General features: G+C 44.6%; 1 protein-coding gene across 2 annotated transcripts in view; it reads right to left on the bottom strand.

Annotated features, from left to right (window-relative positions):
* The window catches only part of LOC141152682 (17-beta-hydroxysteroid dehydrogenase 13-like), a 67,312-nt gene extending 40,226 nt beyond the window's left edge, over positions 1–27,086 (bottom strand). Inside the window, exons 1-2 of one of the 2 annotated variants that reach the window (XR_012247136.1) lie at positions 26,785–27,086; positions 9,977–10,084 (exon numbers count right to left, since the gene is read on the bottom strand). Coding sequence is in view for 1 of the 2 variants with exons in the window: in XM_073637246.1 (XP_073493347.1) it covers positions 9,977–10,084; positions 26,785–26,994 (318 nt within the window). In the remaining variant the exon portion in view is untranslated. The remainder of the gene's footprint in view (positions 1–9,976; positions 10,085–26,784) is intronic. The other variant, XM_073637246.1, reaches the window with a different exon arrangement.
* Between the last annotated feature and the right edge of the window lie 898 nt (positions 27,087–27,984).

The following is a 27,984-nucleotide window of genomic DNA, read 5'->3' as shown; positions in this document are numbered from 1 at the left end:
CTTGAGTTTGCATCGGGTGCTTGCAGGGTCGGACTGGCCTGGCGGGGTATCGGGGAAATCCCCGATGGGCCCTTGCTGAGGAGAGAGGGAAAAAAAAGCAACAGAAATATACATATATGTTTGTGGTTGCGGGCCCTTTAAAAGTGCAGGGCCGCGCGCGACACTCAAGACAGGGGCGGGCTGGGTCAGGGAAGACGGGGAACAGGGGTCACGTGCACGGCCGCAGGCCCCTTTGAAAAGCCTGGGCGCGCAAGGCCGCGGCCCCTTTGAAGAGCTTGGGTGCGCACAGGCCTCTATAGCCGGGTGAGCATGCACGGCCGCGGGCCCCTTTGAAGAACCTGGGCCCTGCACAGCTACTTTACGCTGTATAGGAAACAAGCCACGGTAGTTTAGTAATGTTAACACCCTTAATATTTGTGACTGTTTATGGGAATGTGAATCTGTATGTGTTTGTGTATATGTTTGTCTGCGCATGTCTATGTGTGTGTGTATGCATGCGCGTCTGCCTGGGTATGCATGTGTGCATGTTTGCATGTGCATTTCTGTGTTTGTGCGCGCATGTCTTTGTGAGTCTGCGTGTGCATGTCTGTGTGTGTGCATGTATGCCTGTATGTGCCTGTGTGTATGCATGTGTGCGTGTCTGCCTGTATGTGCGTGTGCATGTGTACGTGTCTGCCTGTATGTGCATGTGTACGTGTGCGTGCCTGCCTGTATGTGCGTGTGCATTTGCGTGTGTGTGCATGTCTGTGCGTGACTACATGCGTGCGCTTGTCTGCGTGCATTTCTGTGTGAATATCTGCATGTGTCTGCATGACTGTGTGTGCACGTGTCTGTGTGCGCATGTGTGGGTGTGTTTACGTGTGCATTTCTGTGTATGTACGAGTATATGCGTATCTGAGTGTGCATCTGTATTAGCATGTGCCTGTGCATGACAGCGTTTGCATTTCTGTGTGTGTGCTTGTCTACATGTGTATGTTTGCCTGCACTGCATTTGTATGTGTGTGTGCGCTTGTTTGTGTTTGCATGTGTATACAGTTGTGCTCAAAAGTTTACATACCCCGGCAGAATTTTTCCTTTCTTAACCTTGTTTCAGACAATATGAATGATAACAAAAAAACTTTTCCTCCACTCATGGTTACTGGTTGGGTGAAGCCATTTATTGTCAAACTACTGTATTTTCTCTTTTTAAATCTTAATGACAACCAAAAACATCCAAATGACCCTGATCAAAAGTTCACATACCCCAGTTCTTAATACCATGTATTGCCCCCTTTAACATCAATGACAGCTTGAAGTCTTTTGTGGTAGTTGTGGATGAGGTTCTTTACTTTCTCAGATGGTAAAGCTGCCCATTTATCTTGGCAAAAAGCCTCCAGTTCCTGTAAATTCCTGGGCTGTCTAGCATGAACTGCGCGCTTGAGATCTTCCCAGAGTGGCTCAATGATATTGAGGTCAGGAGACTGAGATGGCCACTCCAGAACCTTCACTTTGTTCTGCTGTAGCCAATGACAGGTCGACTTGGCCTTGTATTTTGGATCGTTGTTATGTTGGAACGTCCAAGTACATCCCTTGCGCAGCTTCCGGGCTGATGAGTGCAAATTTGCCTCCAGTATTTGCTGATAACGTGCTGCATTTATCTTTCCTTCAACTTTTACCAAGTTTCCTGTGCTTTTGTAGCTCACACATCCCCAAAACATCAGCGATCCACCTCCGTGCTTTACTATAGGAATGATGTTCCTTTCATCATAGGCCTTGTTGACCTCTCTCCCAATGTAACGTTTATGGTTTTGGCCAAAAAGTTCAATTTTGGTCTCATCACTCCAAATTACCTTGTTTGGCGTATTGTAGGTGAGATACTTTGTGGCATTTGTGCAGTAATGGCTTTCTTCTGGCGACTCGACCATGCAGCCCATTTTTCTTCAAGTGCCTCCTTATTGTGCATCTTGAAACAGCCACGCTGCTAGTTTTCAGAGAGTCCTGAATTTCAGCTGATGTTATTGTGGGTTTTTCTTTGCATCCCAAACAATTTTCCTGGCAGTTTGAGCCAAAATTTTTGTTGGTCTACCTGACCGTGGTTTGGTTTTTACAGAGCCCCTGATTTTCCATTTGTTAATTACAGTTTGAATGCTGCTGACTGGCATTATCAATTCCTTGGATATTTTTTTGTATCCCTTTCCTGTGTTATACAGTTCAAGTACCTTTACCCGTTGATCCGTTGACAATTCTTTTGCTTTCCCCATGACTCACAATCCAGAAACATCAGTGGCTGTATGAAAGATGCAAGAGTCTGTCTGGAACCCAGAAACTCACTCAGCTTTTATGCACACACACTGATTATAAGCAAACAGATCACAGGTGAGGATGTTACATTTAGTAGCCATTCAAACCCATTTGTGTCAAATTCTGTGCATGTTATCAGGTCAAAATCACCAGGGTATGTGAACTTTTGAACAGAGTCATTTGGATGTTTTTGGTTGTCATTAAAATTTAAAAAGAGAAAACATAGTAGTTTGACAATAAATACACCCCCTTCCCCAATCTGTACCCTCACCCATTCACTATCCTGTTTCTTCACACATTCTCCCCATACTGTCTTCTAAAATGTCTCCCCAATCTCTCTCCAATTATAATAAATCTTCCATTTGTCTTTCCATGTTTAGGAACAGATAAGTGAAATTGGCTAACCTTGACATAACTGGCACCTTAGTGATGTGCTTTTATGGAGCAGGTTCAGGAGCTGAGCCTTCTCCATACCAGGCAGATGTCGGCTGTGACACATAGCCGGCATTTGCCTGTAACAGCAGTGATCAGAGCTCGCCTTGATTGCTGTTTTAAGTATTTAAATGGCCTTGTCAATCACTGACAGCGTCATTTAGATAGCACGATGGCTGGTGCATGCACTCACCAGCTTCGATCAACCCCCTGTGACGCAATTGTGGGCTGCTGATGAGTTTTCATGTGTTGCTGCCATGATCGTTGTTCAAAGAAGCTCACACTGAGGTTGGGCTCCTTAGACAATGTCACAATCAAGGTGCCGGGACGTTATTACAGCACACTCACTTTGTAGTTAGCAGTGCCTGTATTGTCTCCCTCCTTGCACCGACCCTATAACAGGAAACGAGTGGCGGCAGGGAGAATAAAACGTAATTTTCTCCCTGTAGTTAACGTTTTTTCATTAAGTTGGCTAACCTGGCTTTAAACCCTATTTACCTGCAGATTAACCACATATCTGCAGATAAATAGTGTTTCTCAATGTGACAAGTTACCCTTAAAGCGACTTTCCGTACTGCATGACTGTTCAAACTAAGTCCCGCTGTTCGGTGCTTTATGGCGGGGCCAATCATTTATATACATCTTCCCACCTGCTTATTTTCCCTCAATCTCCACAATCTCCCTCTAATTAGATTGACAGCTCTGGCTTCATAGAGCCAGAGAAGGATGGAGATAGATGGAAACCAGCAGGTGGGAAGGTGCAGGGCCGGCTCCAGGTTTTTCTGGGCCCCGGGTGAAAGAGTCTCAGTGGGCCCTTTTAACACATACCACGATTCATGATGCACAGATACGGCGGAGAAATATATATATAGTACACAGGGCCCAGCCTGCCCCCTCATCCTTCACATATGCAGCCATATGCACGCACACACGGTACGCAGCCATATGCACGCACACACAGTACGCAGCCATATGCACGCACACACGGTAAACAGCCATATGCACGCATTCACGGTACGCAGCCATATGCACGCACGCACGGTACGCAGACATATGCACGCACACGGTACGCAGCCATATGCAAGCACACACGGTAAACAGCCATATGCACGCACACACGGTACGCAGACATATGCATGCACACACGGTACGCAGACATATGCACGCACACACGGTACGCAGATATGTACACATACAGACATACACACATTTTTACACAAATTCTTAAAGACATATATAAAACAGACAAATATATATACACAGTCATACACACTGACATTCACATACATGCACTCACACAGACCCATTACAAATATTTTTAATATGGGGATTGGGGAAGGGGAAGCCTCACTCACCTGTCCCCGGTCAAGTGTCCTGTCCAGCAGCTCCTCAGGTATGGGGCAGTGCAGGGCCCCCGGCGTGTCACAGACTTCATGGCCCTGGAACATCAGAGGGGCCCACTTGCGGTCGGGTCCGTGCCGCTCCCGCCCATCTGTGCAGGACCTCCGCTCCAACGGTGTTTGATTGCCGGCACTCCTCCAGACATGGCTGCGCACTGTGCGGCTGTGTCTGCTAGTAATGACGCGGCAGGGGCGACACACAAGCACAATTAAAGGTGCAGTGCCGTCGACCCTGCCGCGTCATTACTAGCAGACATAGCCGGACAGCGCGCGGCCATGTCTGGGGGGAGTGCCGGCAATCAAGCAGCGCCTGCGTCCCTGAACAGGTGCCGAGGAAGCGGCCAGGGCCCCGACAGTGAGTGGGCGGTGGGCCCCTCTGATTTTCCAGGGCCTTGGGAAGGTGTATGTAAAAGATTGGCCCTGTCATGATGCACCGAGCGCCTGCATTTGGTTTGTACAGTCATTCTGTGCTGACAGAGTCCCTTTAAGGCTACAGCCCCACTATCAGTATTCGGTCAGTATTTTTCCTCAGCATTTGTAAGCCAAAACCAAGAGTGGGTCAAAAATGCAGAATTCTTTCTACTATATCTTTTCTCCGAATGTTCCTCACGTGGTTTTGGCTTACAAAAAATACTGACCAAATACTGATAGTGGGGCCGTAGCCTAAAGAAAAGTCCAGTATACTTTAAGGATTTCACTCTGACTCATAACATTGTATATAATGCACCTGTCATTATACAGTGGAGAAAACAAGTATTTGATACACTGACGATTTTGCAAGTTTTCCCACCTACAAAGAATGGAGAGGTCTGTAATTTTTATCGTAGGCACACTTCACCTGTGAGAAACAGAATCTATAAAAAAAAAAAAAACAGAAAATCACATTGAATGATTTTACATAATTAATTTGCATTTTATTGCATGAAATAAGTATTTGATACAATAGAAAAACAGAACTTAATATTTGGTACAGAAACCTTTGTTTGCATTTACAGAGGTCAGACGTTTCCTGTAGTTCTTCTCCAGATCTTTCAGGTTTCGGGGCTGTCGCTGGGCAACATTGAGTTTCAGCTCCTTCCAAAGATTTTCTATTGGGTTCAGGCCTGGAGACTGGCTAGGCCACTCCAGGACCTTGAAATGCCTCTTACAGAGCCACTCCTTAGTTACCCTGGCTGTGTGTTTTGGGTCATTGTCATGAAGAAAGATCCAGCCATGACCCATCTTCAATACTCTTACTGAGGGAAGGAGGTTGTTGGCCAAAATCTCATGATACATGACCCCATCCATCCTCCCTTCAATACGGTGCTGTCTTCCTGTCCCCTTTGCAGAAAAGCACTCTCAAAGTATGATGTTTCCCCCACCATGCTTCACAGTTGGGATGGTGTTCTTGGGGTTGTACTCATCCTTCTTCCTCCAAACACGGCTAGTGGCGTTGATACCAAAAGTTCTATTTTGGTCTCATCTGACCTCATGACCGTCTCCCATGCCTCCTCCAGATCATCCAGATGGTCATTGGCGGACTTCAAATCAGGGCTGTGGAGTCGGTAAGCTAAACCTCCGACTCCGAATCCTCAATTTCCATGACACCGACTCCAACTCCGACTCCGACTCTCTCATACATGGCTCATGTTTAAGTGATGAATTTACTGTAGCACAGATTCATCTCAGCTAAAAGTCTAGACCGTTAGATCAGGAATAGGACAGACATTTATAGGACGTTTCATAACTTTTCCAAATTATTATGAAAAAATATTCCCCACAAACTGCATTGAACTACTGTACCCAATTTATTATATATTTTAGGAGTCGGAGTTGGTCTATTTTATACCGACTCCACCAAAATGGCCTCCGACTCCAGAGCCCTGCTTCAAACGGGCCTGGACATGTGCTGGCGTGAGCAGGGGGACCTTGCGTGCCCTGCAGGATTTTAATCCATGACGGCGTAGTGTGTTACTAATGGTAATGTTTCAGACTGTGGTCCCAGATCTCTTCAGGTCATTGACCAGGTCCTCCCGTGTAGTTCTGGGATGATTCCTGACCTTTCTCTGAATCATCCTTACCCCACGAGGGGAGATCTTGCATGGAGCCCGAGACCGAGGAAGATTAACAGTCATCTTGTGTTTCTTCCATTTTAACAAAAAAACACTTTGATATAGTGCAGTGCACATTACAGTTCTTTTGCACACTGTATAGTTTGCGAAAAGGCACACATTTTAGTGAGAGAGGCCGAAAAATTAACAAGTAATAAAACCGTTTATGGTAGCTGTGGTGTGGGCCCCTAGAGTCAATTACCCTGGTGGGCCCTAAGCACCTCAGTCCGACCCTGGGTGCTTGGGTATGCGCAGAGTATCGCGGGTGCTCGAGTGACATTCTCAAGTCTCTGCCCCATATGTTTCATGGCCGTTATACAGCCAAAACAAACTTGCGAGGATTGCCTGCCATGCATGAGCGATCCCCGCATGTTTTTTTTGGGTATCTAACAACCATGAAACATACGGGACGGGGACTCAAGCATGACACTCTAGCACCTGCGATACATGGTGCATGCCCAAGTACCCGATGCAAACTCAAGTAGCGAACACTTGCGCTCAAGACTAATGACAACTTATTAAATATGATGACCTAATGTTATCAAATTCTGTGTCGTACCTCTGGGCTCAAAATGTTCACTATATCCCTAATTAAAATCGTTGAGGGGTCTAGTTTCCAAAATGGGGTCACTTGTGGAAGGTCTCCACTGTTTAGGTGCATGAGGGGCTCTCCAAACGTGACATGGCATCCGCTCTCGATTCCCGCCAATTTTGCGTTCAAAAAGTAACACAGTGCTCCTTCCCTTCTGAATCCTGCCGTGCACCCAAACAGTGTATTTTCCCCACATATGGGGTATCGGCGTACTCAGGAGAAATTTCACAACAGTTTTTGGGGTCCAATTTTCTCCTCTTACCCTTGTGAAATTAAAAAAATTTGGGCCAAAAGATCATTTTTGTGGAAAAAGTTTCATCTTTTTATTTTCACTGCTCTACGTTATAAACATATGGGGTATCGGCTTACTCAGGAGAAATTGCACAACAAATGGTATGGTGCAATTTCTCCTTTTACCCTTATGAAAATGCAAAATTGTGGGCTGAAAAACGTTTTTGTGGGAAAAATGTGACAATTTTATTTTTACAACTCAATGTTATAAACTTCTATGAAGCACCTGAGCGTTCAAGTTGCTCACCACACATCTATATACGTCCCCTGAGGGGTCTAGTTTCCAAAATGGTGTCACTTGTGTGGGGTTTCCACTGTTTAGGCACATCAGGGGATCTCCAAATGTGACATTGCATCCGCTAATTATTCAAGCAAATTTTACATTCAAAAAGTCAAATGGCGCTCCTTCCCTTCCGAGCCCTGCCGTGCGCCCAAACAGTGCTTTTCCCCCACATATGGGGTATTGGCGTGCTCAGGAGGAATTGCACAACAAATTTTGTGGTCCATTTTTTCCTGTTACCCTTGTGAAAATAAAAAAGTTTGGGTCTAAACTAACATTTTTATGAGAAAATGTTAAATGTTCATTGTTTTCTTCTACATTCCAAAAATTCCGGTGAAGCACCTGAATGGTTAATAAACTTATTGAATGTGGTTTTGAGCACCTTGAGGGGTGCAGTTTTTATAATGGTGTCACTTTTTGGTATTTTATGTCATAAAGGTCCCTCAAAGTCACTTCAAATGTGATGTGGTCCCTAAAAAAATGGTTATGTAAATTCTGCTGGGGTCAACTTTTAACCCTTATAACTTCTTAACCCCCAAAAATGTTGGTTCCAAAATTGTGCTGATGTAAAGTAGACATGTGGTAAATGTTATTTATTAACTATTTTGAGTGACATATCTCTCTGATTTAACGGCATGAAACTTCAAAGTTTGAAAATTGCAAAATTTTCAAAAATTTCCGATTTTTTTCACAAAGTATAGCAAGTCATATCGAAGAAATTTTATCACAATCATGAAGTACAATATGTCATAAAAAAAAAACAATCTCAGAATCAGGGGGATCCGTTGAAGCATTCCCGAGTTATTACCTCATAAAGTGACAGTGGTCAGAATTGTAAAAATTGGTCTGGTCATTAACGTGTAAACCACTTTTGGGGGTAAAGGGGTTAATACACGATGTACACGACGTGGGCTGAATACAACTCCCGTCGGGCACCCCGGCGCGCTATGGGACCCGTGAGCGGAGGAGAGCGGAGCCAGCGCCCGCCACTGTGCCACCCTTCCCCGCTTGCTCAGGGCCCCGGCAGCCAGCATAATACTTACCTCTCCCCGTGCCTCCACAGCAGGTCCTGTATCCTCCGCGTCTGCTGCACTATGACGTCTTAGGTCAGAGGGCGCGATGATGTCTTTGCACCGTGTCCTCTCCTGGACAGTCACAGTCCAGCAGCCATGGAAGACGGAGACGCGGCTGAAGAGTCCCGAGCAGTGGCAGCGATGAGAGCAGCGGCAGCAGGTGAGGAAAAGTGAGGTGAGTATTTGATTTTTTATTTTTTTTTATTTATGGAGCCTGGCATAGGGCATTATATGGGGCACCTGGTTGCATGGGGCATTATATGGGGCACCTGGTTGCATGGGGCATTATATGGGGTACTTGGCTGCATGGGGCATTATATGAGGCACCTAGCTGCATGGAGCATTATATGGGGTACCTGGCTGCATGGGGCATTATATGGGGCACCTGGCTGCATGGGACATTATACGGGGCACCTGGCTGCATGGGGCATTATATGGGGCACCTGGCTGCATGGGGCATTATATGGGGGCCCAGGAAGCATGGGGCATTATATAGGGGTCCAGGAAGCATGGGGCATTATATTGGGGCCCAGGAAGCATGGGGCATTATATGGGGCACAGCCTGCATGGGGCATTATATGGGGGCCAGTATTCTGTATGGAGCGTTTTATGGGGTCCATTATTCTGCATGGAGCGTTTTATGGGATCCATTATTCTGTATGGAGCATCATATGGGGTCCATTTTTCTGTATGGAGCAATATATGGGGCCCATAATACTGTATTGAGAACTATGTGGTGCCCATAATACTGTATGGAAGACTTAGTGGTGCCCATAATACTGTATTGAGGACTATATTGTCCGGTCTGCACTGTGTGATGCGAGGATTTGCCGGTTTCTGAGCTATTGTAGAATTTACAATAGATATCACTCATGTAATGAAAGAAGTAAAATCTTTGGCCTTGTACTATACATATATTTCTCTGCGTATCTGTGCATCATGAATTGTGGCATGTGTTAAAGGGGCCCCCTGAGACTCTTTCGCCCAGGGCCCACAAAAACCTGGAGCCGGCCCTGCCTTCAGCACCCAGTGCCTGGGAATATCGCTAAATGTACCCAGGCTCTTCCCAGGCGCCGGTACGTGTCATACTGATGCGGCATACGGATGCCACACGTATGTTGCGCACAGACACAGATACAGTATCTCCGGTACTGTTTTTTCCAGTACCGGAAATATCAGGACTAGTGATGAGCAAGTATGTTCTATTAACCCTTTCGCCGAGTATGCTCGGGCGAGCACCGAGTAGTTACAGCTGCTCGGTGATATGTTTGAATCACTCGTGTGCATGATTTGCAACTGTTTGACAGCTTTAATACTTGTGAGGAATGTATAGACATGTAATGGAGGGACATTTCTCAGGGATGGAGAGGTGTAGGAACAAACTGAATGCAATGTCAGTTTCAGGAGAACAGCGGCTTCTACACCAGGTAAAATATTGCATATATATGACAAGTTACAGGTCCTCTTTAAAGAGATAAAAATGCTTTACTCAATGACCATCATCAGTAAATAATATTTAGGTACAGGAAGTTTTCCACCTTATCAGCAGCTTGACCGATGTCCTCACGTTTGCTGCAGTCCACCACATACGTGTATACTTTGGCTCCAAGTTTTCTGCATTCTGCTGCAGTTTCCTCAACACCATTCTGTCAAGAAAATAAAAGAATTCACATTACTCATCAGCAAATACTAACAAGAATCATAGAATCATAGAATCATAGAATAGTAGAGTTGGAAGGGACCTCCTGGGTCATCTGGTCCAACCCCCTGCTCAAAGCAGGATTCACTAAATCATCTCAGACAGATGTCTGTCCAGCCTCTGTTTGAAGACGTCCATTGAAGGAGAACTCACCACCTCTCGTGGCAGCCTGTTCCACTCATTAATCACCCTAACTGTCAAAAAGTTTTTTCTAATATCTAATCTGTGTCTCCTCCCATTTAGTTTCATCCCATTGCTTCTAGTCTTTCCTTGTGCAAATGAGAATAAAGATGATCCTTCTACAATGTGACAGCCCTTGACATATTTGTAGACAGCTATTAAGTCTCCTCTCAGTCTTCTTTTTTGCAAGCTAAACATTCCCAAATCCTGCAACCGTTCCTCATAGGACATGGTTTGCAGACCAGTCACCATTCTGGTCGCTCTTCTCTGAACTTGCTCCAGTTTGTCTATGTCTTTTTTAAAATGTGGTGCCCAAAACTGTACACAGTATTCCAGATGAGGTCTGACCAAAGAGGAGTAAAGACCGATAATGACTTCACGTGATCTAGACTGTATGCTTCTGTTAATACATCCCAGAATTGTATTTGCCTTTTTTGCTGCTGCATCACACTGTTGACTCATGTTCAGTCTATGATCTATTAGTATACTAATTAAGATAATTAAGATCTATTAAGATAATTATATGTGTTATGCATTAATAACATTCTCCAGTATTCGGGCATACTGTAATTGTATTGAGAAATACAGAACTCAGCCTGGATGCCAATCTTTTCAAGATCTCCGAAAAGTATCTGACACTTGGGTTCAGCTACTTTGGCAGTCAGTGGCAGTGAACTACACTGAACATTATTTCTGCTATGAAAGAAATCTGAAACATGTAGACATACTCCATATAACTGACTGTTCACCTAAAGCAAATGTACTGCCTACATTGCTTTACTATGGCCTTTATGGCTAGTACTTCCACATTTCTGGCGCTCCAGTTCCTCTGATGAACCCTAAATTTACCTTATTGAAGGTTGAAACACTCTGTGCAGATAAGTTTGAGATTTTTAGGCCACGGCCCCACTATCAGTATTTGGTCAGTATTATTTCTCAGGAGTGGGAGCCAAAACCAGTGGGTGATAAATGCAGAATTGGTGACTTGTTTCTATTATACCTTTTCTCTGATTGTTCCTCACTTGGTTTTGACTCCCACTCCTGAGAAAAAATACTGACCAAATATAGACCAAATACTGATAGTGGGGATGTGACCTAATACTTAAACAGGGACCAGTTGTATGAAGATTTTTTTTTTATGTTGGGTGGGTTCTATTTGAAACTTGTATGGAGAAACTAATCTACTTTATTGATTGTCATTGCTGCTCGATTGACAACTTTGAGAGTTAATTATCTATAGGCTAGCTGAAACATTTGTCCTGTGTTTCCTCCATAATATTCCTAGGGACATAAGAGGAACATTTTAAGGAGAGTAGAGGGGCATCACTGTCATTTATCATCAAGGGTGACAATATCTGCAGTAATCAGGGATTCATATAGGTTCAAGAATGATTTAATGGATTTTTTAAATATACAGTGGGGACGGAAAGTATTCAGACCCCTTTAAATTTTTCACTCTTTGTTTCATTGCAGCCATTTGGTAAATTCTAAAAAGTTAATTTTTTTTTTTCATTAATGTACACTCTGCACCCCATCCTGACTGAAAAACAACAGAAATGTACAAATTTTTGCAAATTTATTAAAAAAGAAAAACTGAAATATCACATGGTCATAAGTGTTCATTAATTATCATTCATTCATTATTGAGTCGATTAAAGGGCTATTCCCATCTCCAATATGTAGTAGGTGTAATAATAGTAATATTAGCAAATATCTCCAATTAGAAATGTAGTATAGTTTTTCTGATTCGCTATGTCTCTTTCCTCATGTGCAGGCATCGCAGGACCTTAGGTATCCATGGTTACGTCCACTGATAAAGTCACAGTTAGCTAGTTGCTAGTGGTCGTAACCATGGATACCTAAGGTCCTGCGATGCCTGCACATGAGGAAAGAGAGATAGTGAATCAAAAATACTATACTACATTTCTAATTGGAGATATTTGCTAATATTACTATTATTACACCTACTACATATTGAGACAGGATATTGGAGATGGGAATACCCCTTTAACTCATGTGCAGGGCATTGGAGTAGCTTAGGTATCCATGGTTACAACCACGCATATAGGGACAGTTAGTTATTTAGTTTACTGTTAGCAGTCGGAACCATGGATAAGTAAGCTACAACAATGCCATGCACATGAGGCAAGCAATATAGTGAATCTTAAAAACGATTATTATTAAACCTACTACATATTGGGATAGGATCTTCAAGATAGAAATACCCCTTGTGACAAAGTCATTGGCAGAATACTGGAGGGGAGATATGTTTCACTGAGGCTGTTAGCTTCAGTGATGTGAAACATGGAAGTCTTCTCCTGCATGGTAGGTGCAACGAGGGTTAAGCAGCCATATTTAAAAGGGCATGTTTGATTGTGAATGGCCAAAGTGCGGGCGGAAGGCCATTCACCATATCTCTACCCCAGGGTGTGGTCTTGGCTTTAAATAGCCAGCCTTTTCACTCAGGTGTTGTTCAGTGTGTGGAAGCTAGCTCCTGAGAGAGGAGCTTGTGTTTTTGTGTGCTAATCTGAACCATGTGTTTTTGCTATTCCTGGGTGGCTGGACCCGGTCATTTTTATGAACTTTGCATTGTTTTATGCCGCTTAATAAACCAACTGAAAATTTAAAGAGACAGTGTTCCGTGTCTACCTCCATATGCAGCCAAGTGAGCAGATGTACCACACCCTTTAAGTGTTTTCAGTCAATAAGCAGATCAGTCAGAGTCCTCATTACAAATTACATATGTTGCTAAATAGATCACTTAGACTTGATAAGGCAGTTGTATTTACTTTCTAAATCTATGTCAGAATGACAGCATAATCTGTTATGAAATTTTACTCATTCTCCGCCCACCTGTTCTAATAAACAGCTTCTCAGTGTTGCTCCACCCTTCAGGGACCTCATACTGCTCAGTACAAGCTGCAGCCTGTCAGGTTGAATGGAGATGGAATACACTTGGACTTATGAGCTACTTCATTCTGTAGCTGAACTCTAAAAATGCTCATCGTAATATTAGAATTATATAACCATTCTGACATGTATTTTCAAAGTAAATATACCAATCTCATCAGGGCAAAGGTTTGTATTGTGGATTCTGATGACAGATCTGCTTTTGTGTTTGGAACTCATATTTCATGATTTATTCTTTAGAACATTTACAATATAGTAATGATTCCTGTTCTTATAGAAAGATCATGTATTTGGAAGATGTTCAGTGCTATGGCTTCATTAAGGGATGCAGAACATTTATATGCATGCTTTATAATCTTGACAATATTCATAATAACTAGAATGCACACAGTGTGAAACAGTGTCTTATTTATGTCTATTCACTCCATATACAAGCAATCACGTCTGAAACTTTATATGGATATATGTCCTTAGAAAACACGCACCCTTATTTGCAGTAGCTTTAGTGCTGCCTTTTATCTCCACTTGCCTATTAAAGGGGATATCTGAGACTTTGTAACAAAACAAAAAATGTGTCTAAACTCAGACAGGCAGGTAGTTGCTACCTACCTGCCTGTTGTCCCGGCATCGTCCTTCCCCGGCACAGAGCGGTCACAGTTCCTGACGGTGATTCAGCTGCCCCTGCTGACGTCACATCGATAGAGCGGTGGATTATTTTCCTCCCTGCTCTGTCGACAGGGTGTGACTTCCGAAGTTAATCTGCTTGACAGTCGGCCCCCCCCCCCCCCAGTTAGGCAGCGGGAATCCAGCTGTCAATCAGAATGATGTTGACAGTCCCGGCCCGTCAACAGAAAAAAGTGGAAAAGAATCTGCCGCTTTATTGATGTGATATCAAGAGAGGCAGCTGAATCCCTGTCAGGAGTGGTCTGTGACTGCTCTGTGGCGGGGAAGAACGGCGCCGGGCACAACATACAGGTAAGTAGTGACTACCTGCGTACTAGTGCTTAGAAAAATATTAAGATTTGAGAGTCCTCAGTGGTTGATGCCCAATAACCCCTTTACCCCCCCAGGGTGGTTTGCACGTTAATGACCAGGCCAATTTTTACAATTCTGACCACTGTCACTTTATGAGGTAATTACTCTGGAACGCTTCAATTCCCCTGATTCTGAGACTGTTTTTTCGTGACATATTGTACTTCATGATAGTGGTAAAATTTCTTCGATATCACTTGCGTTTATTTGTTAAAAAAAAACACGGAAATTTGGCGAAAATTTAGAATTTTTAAAATTTGAATTTTTAAGTCAGAGAGATATATCACACAAAATAGTTAATAAATAACATTTCCCACATGTCTACTTTACATCAGCACAATTTTGGAACCAAATTTTTTCTTTTATTCGGGAGCTATAAAGGTTAAAAGTTGATCAGCGATTTCTCATTTTTCCAATAAAATTTACAAAACCATTTTTTAGGGACCACATCACATTTGAAGTTACTTTGAGGGGTCTTTATGACAGAAAATACCCAAAAGTGACACCATTCTAAAAACTACACACCTCAAGGTGCACAAAACCACATTCAAGAACTTTATTAACTCTTCAGATGCTTCACAGGAATTTTTGGAATGTGGAAGAAAAAAAATGAACATTTAACTTTTTTCACAAAAATGTTACTTTAGACCCAATTTTTTTTATTTTCGCAGGGGTAACGGGAAACAATGGACCCCAAAATTTGTTGTGCAATTTTCCTTGGGCACGCAGATACCCCATATGTGGGGAAAAAACACTGTGTGGGCGCATGGCAGGGTTCGGAAGGGAAGGAGCGCATGTTTCACGGTTATTAGACACCCAAAAAAAACCATGCGGGGATCGCTCGTGCATGGCAGGCAATCCCCACGAGGTTTTTTTTGGCCGCGAAGCATATGGGGCAGAGACTCGAGCATGTCACTCGAGCACTCGCGATACTCAATGCATACCTGAGCACCCGGTGCAAACTCAAGTAGCGAGCACTTGTGCTCAACACTAGTTGCCATATTGTTCTCTTTTTTTTTTTTTTAACTTTTGAAAAAAATCCCAACTCTAACCCTAGCCCAACCCCAACCCTAACCCTAGCACAACCCTAGCCCAACCCCAACCCTAACCCTAGCACAACCCTAGCCCAACCCTAACCCTAGCCCAACCCTAGCCCAACCCTAACCCTAGCCCAACCCTAACCCTACCCTAACCCTAGCCCAACCCTAGCCCAACCCTAACCCTAGCACAACCCTAACCCCAACCCCAACCCTAGCACAATCCTAACCCTAACCCGAGAGTTTATTTTTTACGCCGTTCCTCATGCGGTATACGTGATTAGACGACTTTATTCTTCGGGCCGGTGTGATTACAGTGATACCAGAATCATATCGGGTTTTTATGATTGAGACAGCTGTCACACACTGAAAGATGCATTTTTTTGTAAAATCTAGTTTTTGCATCGCCATATTTTGAGAGATAAAATTTTTCCATATTTTGGCCGACAGAGTCATGTGACGGCTTCTTTTTTGCGGGATGAGTTGACGTTTTTATTGGTGCCATTTTCAGGCTTGTGACTTTTTTGATCGCTTTCTATTTTGATTTTTGGGAGGCAGAATAAACAAAAACCAACAATTCAGGAATAGTTTTTTTTTTTATTTATTTTTAATATGTTCTGCATGTGGTAAAATTGATAAGGTAGCTCTATTCTTCAGGTCAGTACGTTTACAGCGGTACCACATTTATATAGTTTTTTCTATGTTTTGGCGCTTTTACATAATAAAAGCAATTTTATATAAAAAAATATTTTTTTGCATCGTTTTATTCTGAGAGCTATAACTTTTTTATTTTTCGGCTGATGGAGATGTATGGCGGCTTTTTTTTTGTGGGACGAGATGACATTTTCAGCGGTACCATTTTTATTTATATTTGTCTTTTTGATCGCGTGTTATTTCATTTTTTGTTTGGCAGTATGATGATAAATCATTGTTTTTTGCTTCGTTTTTTATTTTTTTTACCGTGTTCACTGAAGGGGTTAACTAGTGGGACAATTTTATAGGTCAGGTCGTTCTGGGCACGGCGATACCAAATATGTGTACTTTTATTGTTTTTTTTTGTTTTTTTCATAATAATATTTATTGATGGGTACATAATATTTTTATTTTTGGTGGATTACTTTTTTTTTTCACTTTCTGACTCTTTATTTACTTTTATACTTTGTCCCACTATGGGAATTTCACTTTTTTTTATTCTGATCGACTGCATAGTATAGGGCTGGAGCACCATCCCTGTGCTATACAGGCTGTCAGTGCTGCAGATGCAGAAGATAGTTTGGTCATGCACTGCGCGTGACCAAAATATCTTCCTGCTGTCTGGTGACCCGGATATTGTCATGACGACATCGGGTCGTCATGGCAATGTGGCGCCCCTGAGGGTTCAGTTGCCACAGGGGTACTGCACCTCAAAATGAGGTGTGGTATCTCCTCTCCAAGGTAAGGATGGAGCACCACACAGGACCTCAACCAACACACTCAACACTACACCACTCCAGTTCTGCAAGGGGCTTAAAAAGCACCATAGTGCTGCCCCGTTCCGGAATGGAGGAGTTGGGGGGAACCAAAGTTAGGGGGAACCAAGTAGTGAGTGAGGGTGGAGGAAGCACTTTACTTTAGCACTTAATAGAATCATATATAACCGGAGGCCATTTTGATAACCGGGTCTTTGGTCGTGGGTCTTTGGGGCGGCAAGTCAGCACAAAGCTGCTGCCGGCTGAGGGGTCCACGATTCCCGGTCTCAGGCCTCGAGACGTGGGATTGGGGCAGAGTCATACCCGGCTCTGTCCCCGGTCAGAGTTCAACCAAGATGGCCCAGGAGGGGAGCAGAGGAGTTCAGCTCCACAGGCGAAAGGATCTCAGGGGGTGCGGACGGAGCGGAGTCGCCACCTGCATACCTTATTCTGGCCCTGCCAGAGAGACCCTGCCGCAAGAGGCGGTACCGGTCCCCGATTATCTGACTTTGCACTTCACGTCTCTGTCGGAAAAGTCCGGAGGCTTATGTGGATGCCAGGGGGATGTGGACGGAGCGGAGTCGCCACCTGTATTCCTTAATCTGAGTTCATCCAGAGGGATCCAGCCTTACGCCAAGTTCTCACCACTAGTAACCAAGAAGGGCACCCAGTCGGTCCGGGAGCTACAAGCTACCCATCAAGGACATCGCAGTACCCGTACGGGACACAGTGGGGGACACAAGGCGGGAAAAGCTTCACAAGGAGAGGAACACTTTACAAGCGGGGGTTCTGTCAAGCGCTCCTGAACTACCTGGGGTGTGCTGAACCCCACCCTGGCGGCCGCAGCTCGCCGTGTGACAGCAGAGAGAAACTCTGGGCTGAGAAAGCACTACCGTGAGTAAAGACCTGGATGACTTCAAATCCTGCCTCTGTCTGTTCTTTCCTCCTCGGCTTTGCACTCGCCAGCACTCTGTTCTGCATTCCTTCTCCTACGCTGCCCTGAGGCCCGCTCCACCTGTGGGGAGCCGCACCAACTAAGCTGCCTGATCACCGGCCTCAGAGGACTGTAGCAGCGCTTGTGAGTCTCACCAGACACCACGGTTGGCGTCACGAACTTTCCCCTTTCCCATACACTTTTTCCCCCATTATTCCTTGCTTTTAAGAGTGACCCCAGGGTACGGCCCCGGCAGTCGGCCACCGCAGCATCCCCCAGCACCATCAACAAGGCCCGGGCGCCGAGTCATCCCCATCCCCTGGGCGCGTCAACTCTTCCTGGCATCACAAACAGGATTTCGTGCCCATGGCAACGGCAGAAGTCTATACCCATTGCCATCGGGTACTGTGCGCCTTCCTAGAGACTGTATTTCCACATTCAATGTGGCGCCCGCCCAAGAAGAACGGGCGCCATTATGTGCAGGGAAAACAACACCAACTTAAGCCTTCCCATCGTGGGCCAGGTTCCCCAATGGCGCCAAAAGCTCAGACCGCCCATTGCCTTAGAGACTGTCCGCATAGTTGTGTTCGTCAAGACGGATGGGACGTTCCAGGGAGTGCCTGTCTGCAAGCAGCCAATGAACCGCCCCAAAAGAGGAGGAGAAAGAGAGGAAAGCAGGGTGTGGCCCGGGCACGTCTGGGCAGAACACACCGGGCCGTCGCGATGGAAGCGGAGCAAAATGTGCCCTCCGTCGCTGGCCTACCAATCGCCACCTCTCTCACCCTGGAGGAATGCAGTATTCACCTAACAGCGGAGGAAGCCGAATTCCTCCGCGGCGGGACGCAGGACCTGACTCGTCGGGTGGACGAGGCCCAATGGAACGCAGTCGCGGAGTGGAGGAAAGAAATGCTGGGGAAGCTTGCGGCCCGACACCAGGATGCGCTGTGCCCCATCAGCGATGCCCCAGCCCAGGCGGAAACGGAACAAAGTCAGGAAGCCGCATCCAGCCCAGGAGCGGGTAAGGAAGAAACCCCTGCCCCGGGCGCCGAGTGCACCGATCTCCTCTTTGATATTCTACCGCCACCTCCATTCTCGGGCGCTACCGTCTGGGAACAGCTACTAGCCCAGGAACCTGAGGCCCAAGCTGCCGCAGCCTCCAGAAGCCTGCTGCCCCTCACACTCCCGGATCCGCCAGCACCTGCCCTCGCCTGGGTGTATACGCACCCACTCCCGGACTGGTCCGCTAAAATAGAGGACCAACAGCGGCCCCCGTTAATGCCGTTACCAGCACCCCCGGTTGCATGCCCTAAAGGAGAGGAGTTTAGATGGGACAACCAGGGGGGGTACCTAATGGGGTTTCCCCGGGAGACCCAAGCTGAGGCTCGACACCGAGAGGAGCATTGCAGGAGTGAGCTCCTCCAGCTAGAGAAAGAACGACGCACCCGGAGGGTCCGCTGTGAGCAGCTGGAGGTGCGGTCAAAGCCGCCAAGACCCAAGCCCGCCAGGCGCAGGCCTCCCGCTTTAGTCCCCGGGAGGAAGGACTGATAGTCCGATTTCATCAGGAAGCGGGATGGGGCTTTATCCGCAGCCTCCAGTTCGCACAAGACGTCTTTGATAACCGGCGGGACGTTGAGCCCCACTTGGAGCACGGACACCCCGACCGCAATCTGTACCGGGGAGACTTGGTCTCCTACACCCGCCACCACGGAGTACGTGGGTTGTATGCCCTGGAGGTGCACCGGGTGTTCAAGGAGGATGCCCCCCTGCGCATTGCCACTGAGGATCGATTCGTCTCTGTGGGCAAACATGAGCCGTACCCCCGGTGGGGATACCATCAGTAATGCGGCCCCAGAGGCTAAAACTTCCTTGTTGTTCAGTTTCAGTTACTGTTTTGTTCCCTTAAGAGATTATGCCTGCGGACAGTGAGCAGTCAACAGACTGGATTGTAAATAGTTTGCACCTATTAAGGTGACCCCTATTGGTGTTATAAGTACAACAGCTGACCTCAGAAGCAAAGCCTGTCTGGGTGGCACTAACGGAGGTCCAACTCAGGATCGCCATGCCCGGAAGCCACCCCAGGGCCTACGTGGAGGGTTTTGGACAGGTCCCTCATGCTGCTGAGCCTGCACTTAAAGAATATTTCCTACTGTTTCTCTACATGTATAATGTCTTTGTAATTATAATGTGTAACGTTTAATAAGGAGCCTCCCATAAAGGGAAGATTGTTATTGTTATGAAAAATATTTTTGAATGTCTGAAAATACCCTGTCTTTGCTCTATTGCAGCCCGCGGACGTGCTGTGTTTCACCAGGGGGGAATGTGGCGCCCCTGAGGGATCAGTCGCCACAGGGGTACTGCACCTCAAAATGAGGTGTGGTATCTTCTCTCCAACGTAAGGATGGAGCACCACACAGAACTCCAACCAACACACTCAACACTATACCACTCCAGCGCTCTGTTCTGCATTCCTTCTCCTACGCTGCCCTGAGGCCCCCCTCCACCTGTGGGGAGCTGCACCAACTAAGCTGCCTGATCACCGGCCTCAGAGGACTGTAGCAGCACTGGTGAGTCTCACCAGACACCACGGGTGGCGTCACAAACTTTCCCCTTTCCCATACACATTTTCCCCCATTATTCCTTGCTTTTAAGAGTGACCCCAGGGTACGGCCCCGAGAGCCGGCCACCCCGGCATCCCCCAGCACCATCAACAAGGCCCGGGCGCCGAGTCGTCCCCATCCCCTGGGCGCGTCAGCAACATCCGGGAAGTCGCGGCAGACAGCACTGGAGGCCGGAAGAGGAGGTGAGTATTGCGATCACCTCCCCTTGCCACCGCAGGCTGCTCCCTGCACATAGTACCGGGTGTCAGCTGTGACAATCAGCTGACACCCAGCGGCGATCGCGATCGCAAAGACGTACTAATACGTATCAGGCTCTTAAAGCCCAGGGCGCAGATACGTATTAGTACATCTTGGGCTTTAAAGGGGTTAATGGCTAACTGAACAGATGGTAACAAATTGCAAGCTTTCCAGACTATTCAGTTCTCTTCATCAGGCATAGTATAACACAAAATCTGAACATTCACATATTTACACACAACACAGGTATATGTATAAATATATGAATCTTCAGATTTTGTGTTATACTATGCCTAATGCAGAGACCTGAGTAGTCTCAAAAGCTTACAATTTGTTATCTTTTAATGGCTAACTGAAAAGATGGTATCAACCACTGAGGACTCTCAAATCTTAATATTTTTTTATTTACTAGCTAACATGGTACAAAGATACACATTTTTGCTGTTTCAAAATGTTAGTGCTTAGGCACTTTTTTGATTCTTACAAAGTCCCAGATATCTCCTTTAAGAATAAGGATCTTTCTTCTGTATATTATAAATTAACATACAGCATTTGCCTGATATATTATGATTATCAGCAGCACCCACAACTGTACATATGGTAGTGTTTCAAGACTAGAGCAAGGGAGATTGGAGAGTTCAAATTCCCATGGATTGACCTCTCATCTGTATCTGTTACAGTATAACCACCCCTGGCTGTTTTTGCAATTGCCTGTAGTCTAGAGTCCATTCATTGTCTATGGACTGCTATAAACAGCAGCCTGTTCAAGGATTTTTATGAACATGCTGTTTATTTAATTACCTGCAGTTGTTCTAAAGCACAGTTGCTCTTTAAGAACGACCTAGTATGGATAGTTATGTTGCTGAGACCTTGATATACGAGTGGCAGGGTGTCGAGCAGGTTTGGATATCTTGTGATTTAGGTCACAGATTTATGGGTCAGAAATGCTTTGTGTTGCAATGTCACTGTAACGTCTGTCAGAGGCCATTTGGCTCAAAAAGGCTACCTTGGACTAACTTTGCTCTAACAATTTACTCTGGCAGATACTAGAGCAACCCCGGCCAACACCCTTTAACCACTGTAAAGGCATCTGGTCTTACAATGGGGGCCAATGGATTGCTTTCAAGGAGGGACTGCTGACCAGAGGTGAGAGAAGGCTAGCTAGCCAGGTCAGAAGCAGGAGTAACAAGACAAGGACAGAAGCAGAAATCAGAAGCCATAGTCAGGGGGATAGCCAGGGTCAGATGCCAGGCAATCAGTCAGAGGGTAGTCAAAGAAGCGGAGGTTGGAATAGGGGTGATAAAAGAATAAGACAAGGTCAAGGTACAATCCGGGTCAATCACATGAGTCAATGAACAAGAAAACACCATAGTTCAGGAGGCTTTGAAGCACAATATCTGGCAACTGAAGCAGGAAGCTGTGAGTTTATATAGGGTATGGTACCACCCGGTAGGCCACAGTAAGAGATGATTGCACTTGTTGGTCTGCAGCACACCCATTATCCTGACTGAGTGGAACCACAGGTGTCAGCTAAACTCTAGCTAGGCAGTGACTGCACTACTGGCTACCACATCTCCTGTAGCACTAGCGCCGCTTGCAGTGTGAATATGGCAGCACATGGTGACCAGAGCACATGGAGCTGGAGCAGACCCGGGTGGAAATGTGACAGTAGCATTGCCTCACTGCAAACGATGTAAATTGGGCATTGCCATAATCACACAGAATAAACTACTAGAATAAAGATGCGCCAACGCACATTGTAAACATGTGTTGCCCGTGTTAGTGACCCTCTCAAAGTTCTTTCACGATTCTCTACCTCCTCCCGTTTTATACCCCTAGCTATGCCTCTCCCATACTCTATACTCTCTTTCCAGATGCCTTGGCCTAGAAATGTTTAGTTGACTACATTTTTTTTAATGCAGAAGTAAAAAAAAGTTAGAAATAGAGTCCAGAAAATATATGTGGCACTCACCTCATAATTTTCATATTGCTTTTTACTCGATATTAAAATATTCCATGATCATAAGGACAATCAAGCTTTAGGCGCCTTCTCACAGAATCGGCGGTTTCGCATCCCACGTGACGCTTCTACAGGCGCCTCCTGAGTGGGCCGCGAAACGGCTGTAGTGCTGACTCTGTGATAAGTTTGATTGCTCCAATGATCATGGAATAAAAATATGAAAATTATCTGGTGAGTGGTGCCGTATATATTTTCTGGACTTTATTTCTACATTATACGGTTTTCTATTCTGGCCATTTGTGGCTACTGAGCACCACCAGTTCAGACTTGATCCACTTCATTCTGCTGCGATATTGTGAGGGATGGTGCCAAACCTGGAATATTTGTGAGTAAAAAAAAGTTATATTGACTTATGCCAGCCCAGCGGAGGCCAAAGTAACACTTTTTTGTCCTAAGTCTGGTAAATAAAGGTCTATCAGTACTTCTGACTTATACTATAAATGTAGGACTCAAACGTCAAAGGCCTAATATATATGGCAGCTTACTATGAAAAAACAACTTAAAGAAAAATATTGAAAAAAAGAATGTTCGATAATGATAGTCAAATTATACTGCCTCTTTGATTTTCACATACAAAAAGAAAAAAACTATAATTTTATATTGATAAAATATAAAGCATTGCAAAATCCATATGTGATCTTGGCACAAGCACTTGACAAAAATAAGTTATTGTGTCATATGAAATAGAGCACAATAATAAAGGAAAGTACTTCTTCTTTCACATGCACAGCTATGAAATAATTGTTTTATGTATGGGAATATTTCATAAACATGACTGTCATTGTAAAATATTGTAATTAGTGGCCGGATAATTAACGAGATATAGCATTTCACATTCCTGTACTTTTATTGCAATGTAGGACTCCTCAGAACCTTCACTACGTTTATGGGGTTTTGTAAAGATTAAAATGTAAGGTCTTAAGAAGTGACAGACCATGGAAATCAGCATGTCTGTCACTACTTTATGCTGCTTTCTGCCCTCTTGTCAGGGAATGAGCAAAGGCTCTGTAGTAGTAGAGTACTCGAAAAGATTCTTTCCGCAGGAAAGTAAAAAAGAACTATATTGTCAGCTGCAAGAGGGTGCTGGAGACTGATTCTGCCAGCTGCACAGATCACCTGCAGAACCAATGTGTGCAGATGCAGTGGCGTAACGTTTGTGGTCACAGAGCTTACGACCACAAAGGGGCCTGAATGGTAAGTAGACACTCCAGGATTCCCGGGCAAACCCCCATTTTCAACTGTATGTGCATATTCAGGACACTTTTAAAGTCGAAAACTATGGCAAAACAAGGACTTTTGGTTATTAAATAGTTCAAACATGATGCTTCTATGCTGCTCCTTCAGCCTCAGGAGAAGCGCGAGGGCCGGCTGTATAGCCAGGACCAAGTAATGCAGCCAAGGGGGAGAGACGAAGAGGTCAGGCTCTCTATAATGGCTGCTACTGTTTAGGAGCAGTGAAGAAATGACAGCCACTTTAGGAGTTAGTTACTATCAGACAAGAGAACATGACACCTGCCGCTAATAGAGAGTTCACAAAGTGAGCCTTCATTGGTACCAATGGGCTGCATTCACACACTGCGTCTGTACATCGGCAACAATACATGTAAAGTAAAGAAATAATATACCCTCACATGTTTACCCCAGGTCTTTCTGACACCACGTCCCTGTCTCCCTTTGCTTGTCTTCTGCTTACCTAGAGAGCAGACTTCACAGCCATTTTACCCCACGTCTCTGCTGCAACCACAGTAGAGCATGAGTCCTCTCAGGCCAGTGATTGGCTGCAGCAGTGATATTGGGTTTACTGACTGTGTAGTCTTTGGCCAAGGTAACGGAAAACAATCAGAGAGTGTCAGGGACGCAGCGTTGGAATGGGCTGGAGTGAAAGGTTGAGCATATATTATTTCATTATTTTATATATATTGCTGCTTTTGTGCAGTTTTTTGTTATTATCCTGGACAAACTATTTAAACATCTAGTCATATTAACCCCTTCCAACACTGTGACATTCAATTATGGTGCTATAGGGTCTTGTGTGTCTCTGTACCCAATTAATACTCCATGAATTGGACAAATAAATAAAAATGGGTTGCAGAGATATATCTGCAGTTATATACCGTATGTGTGTGTGTGTATATATTATATTATATTATACATACATATATACAGTACAGACCAAAAGTTTGGACACACCTTCTCATTTAAAGATTTTTCTGTATTTTCGTGACTATGAAAATTATACATTCACACTGAAGGCATCAAAACTATGAATTAACACATGTGGAATTATATACTTAACAAAAAAGTGTGAAACAACTGAAAATATGTCTTATATTCTAGGTTCTTCAAAGTAGCCACCTTTTGCTTTGATGACTGCTTTGCACACTCTTGGCATTCTCTTGATGAGCTTCAAGAGGTAGTCACCGGAAATGGTCTTCCCACAACCTTGAAGGATTTCCGAGAGATGCTTAGCACTTGTTGGCCCTTTTGCCTTCACTCTACAGTCCAGCTCACCCCAAACCATCTCGATTGGGTTCAGGTCTGTTGACTGTGGAGGCCAGATCATCTGGCGTAGCACCCCATCACTCTCCTTCTTGGTCAAATAGGCCTTACACAGCCTGGAGGTGTGTTTGGGGTCATTGTACTGTTAAAAAATAAATGATGGTCCAACTAAACGCAAACCAGATGGAATAGCATGCCGCTGCAAGATGCTGTGGTAGCCATGCTGGTTCAGTATGCTTTCAATTTTGAATAAATCCCCAACAGTGTCACCAGCTAAGCACCCCCACACCATCACTCCTCCTCCTCCATGCTTCACGGTGGGAACCAGGCATGTAGAGTCCATCCGTTCACCTTTTCTGCGTCGCACAAAGACACGGTGGTTGGAACCAAAGATCTCAAATTTGGACTCATGAGACCAAAGCACAGATTTCCACTGGTCTAATGTCCATTCCTTGTGTTCTTTAGCCCAAACAAGTCTCTTCTGCTTGTTGCCTGTCCTTAGCAGTGGTTTCCTAGCAGCTATTTTACCATGAAGGCCTGCTGCACAAAGTCTCCTCTTAACAGTTGTTGAAGAGATGCGTCTGCTGCTAGAACTCTGTGTGGCATTGACCTGGTCTCTAATCTGAGCTGCTGTTAACCTACGATTTCTGAGGCTGGTGACTCGGATAAACTTATCCTCAGAAGCAGAGGTGACTCTTGGTCTTTCTTTCCTGGGGCGGTCCTCATGTGAGCCAGTTTCTTTGTAGCGCTTGATGTTTTTTGCAACTGCACTTGGGGACACTTTCAAAGTTTTCCCAATTTTTCGGACTGAATGATCTTCATTTCTTAAAGTAATGATGGCCACTTGTTTTTCTTTACTTAGCTGCTTTTTTCTTGCCATAATACAAATTCTAACAGTCTATTCAGTAGGACTATCAGCTGTGTATCCAACAGACTTCTGCACAACACAACTGATGGTCCCAACCCCATTTATAACGCAAGAAATCCCACTTATTAAACCTGACAGGGCACATCTGTGAAGTGAAAAACGTTTCCAGTGACTACCTCTTGAAGCTCATCAAGAGAATGCCAAGAGTGTGCAAAGCAGTCATCAAAGCAAAAGGTGGCTACTTTGAAGAACCTAGAATATAAGATATATTTTCAGTTGTTTCACACTTTTTTGTTAAGTATATAATTCCACATGGGTTAATTCATAGTTTTGATGCCTTCAGTGTGAATGTACAATTTTCATAGTCATGAAAATACAGAAAAATCTTTAAATGAGAAGGTGTGTCCAAACTTTTGGTCTGTACTGTAGATATATATATAGACATATATGGAGTGTTCCATCAGTCTATAATCATGGTTTTGTGATAATCAATATGATGGTAATATATAGTAATATGGAGGCAATATTATTTGTCCCTTAAAAAAAGGTATCCAAGCCATAAGCTGGTGGGGAGGGACGCCCCAAGTTCTAAATTTGCCCTAGGGCCCATGAGACTCTGATTATGCCCCCCTAGGCACTCTAGGCATATCGAACCAATTAATGATAGAAATAATTTATTTTTTATGTTTGAAAAAATGTAAATTACTTTAAATTAGTTATTTACCGCCTTATGTAGCATTTGGTATGACTATGACTAATGAGATGACCCCTCTATATGACACCTTACATGGTCCTTGTATGGGACCCATTACACTCGGATTTACAGTGACAGCATCGTAAATTAAACCTCTGCTGGTATCTCACCTTATTAATATCCCATAACACCAGGACAGTGTGAAGTTTAGCAAACTCTGTAGCTGTGATCTTTCCTATGCCATGACCTGCACCAGTGATCAATACGATTTCTCCACTGACTGATTTTCTTTTTGCAGGAATGAATAGCTTCACCAGAGCCTCCAGGTAGGAGTAGATGACGGTGAGGAGCAGCAGAAGGATTTCCAAAACAATCTTCATGGTCCTCCGTGAAGAAAAAGACGTTCGTTCGCTCTACTATACAGAAGGGAAAACTCAGGGAGTAAACAGACGTCACAGTTCTGAGGCTTGCCAATCTCCAGTTAACTCATTCAAAGCTTCATTGAAGCTACAAATGAATAGTTCTTTATGAATATCAAAATTTCTTTGTGATTTCTGCAAATATGTATTTTGTCCCTTGAGGGCTAAGCCCATTTTCAAAGAATTTTTCAGTTTTCTTTTGCAATCATTGCTTTTTTTCTTACATTGACGTTGCTATATGAGTCATTGTTTTTTTGCGGAACAAGTTGTACTTTCTCCCCATGCTATTCTGTGAAACTGATATCTAGTTGTACCTCTTGTATATAAGCTCATCATATATGATGCAGTGGTCAATAGTTATTAACCCCTTTTCCGATATGTACGGCACATGTCGGGTCTCCCCCTTTGGCGTGGCCTCCGGTGCTGAGCCCACACCTTTCCGGGGACATGACAGCTGATCTGTACAGCTGTCATGTGCCCCTAAGAGCCACAGGTGGAATCGCGATCCACATGCAGCTGTTAACATGTTAAATGCCGCTGTCAATCTCTAACAGCGGCATTTAACATGGCCACGGCAGAAGGATGTCATAAGTCTCGCCCAGCGGCGCCCGTGTCACGTGGGTCGTCGATGGGTTGGCAAGACAACCCAGGGTCTGCAGGAGACCCCTGTGGTTGCCATTGCAGGAGGCTATGAGCGCCGCCCAGCGGTCGGCGCTCATGGCCAGTGAGCATTTCTGCTACAAACAAGCGATCTGACAATGGCAGCTTGTAGTCTAGCATGGAGACTATTGAAGCAAGTGTAATGTAAAAAAAAAAAGTTTTTACAAATATTAAAAAAATATAAAAGTTTAAATCACCCCCCTTTTGCACCATTCAAAATAAAATGATTAAAAAAAATCACAAATATACATATTTGCTATCGCCACATTCAGAATTGCCCGATCTATCAAT

This window comes from Phyllobates terribilis, unplaced genomic scaffold (genome assembly GCF_046119375.1).
Source record: "Phyllobates terribilis strain yellow unplaced genomic scaffold, ASM4611937v1 Scaffold_1__5_contigs__length_1240528914, whole genome shotgun sequence".
In the NCBI taxonomy this organism is placed as follows: Eukaryota; Metazoa; Chordata; class Amphibia; order Anura; family Dendrobatidae; genus Phyllobates; species Phyllobates terribilis.
Note: the sequence above shows the minus strand (reverse complement) of the source record. Positions and strands in the feature narration are given on the sequence as shown.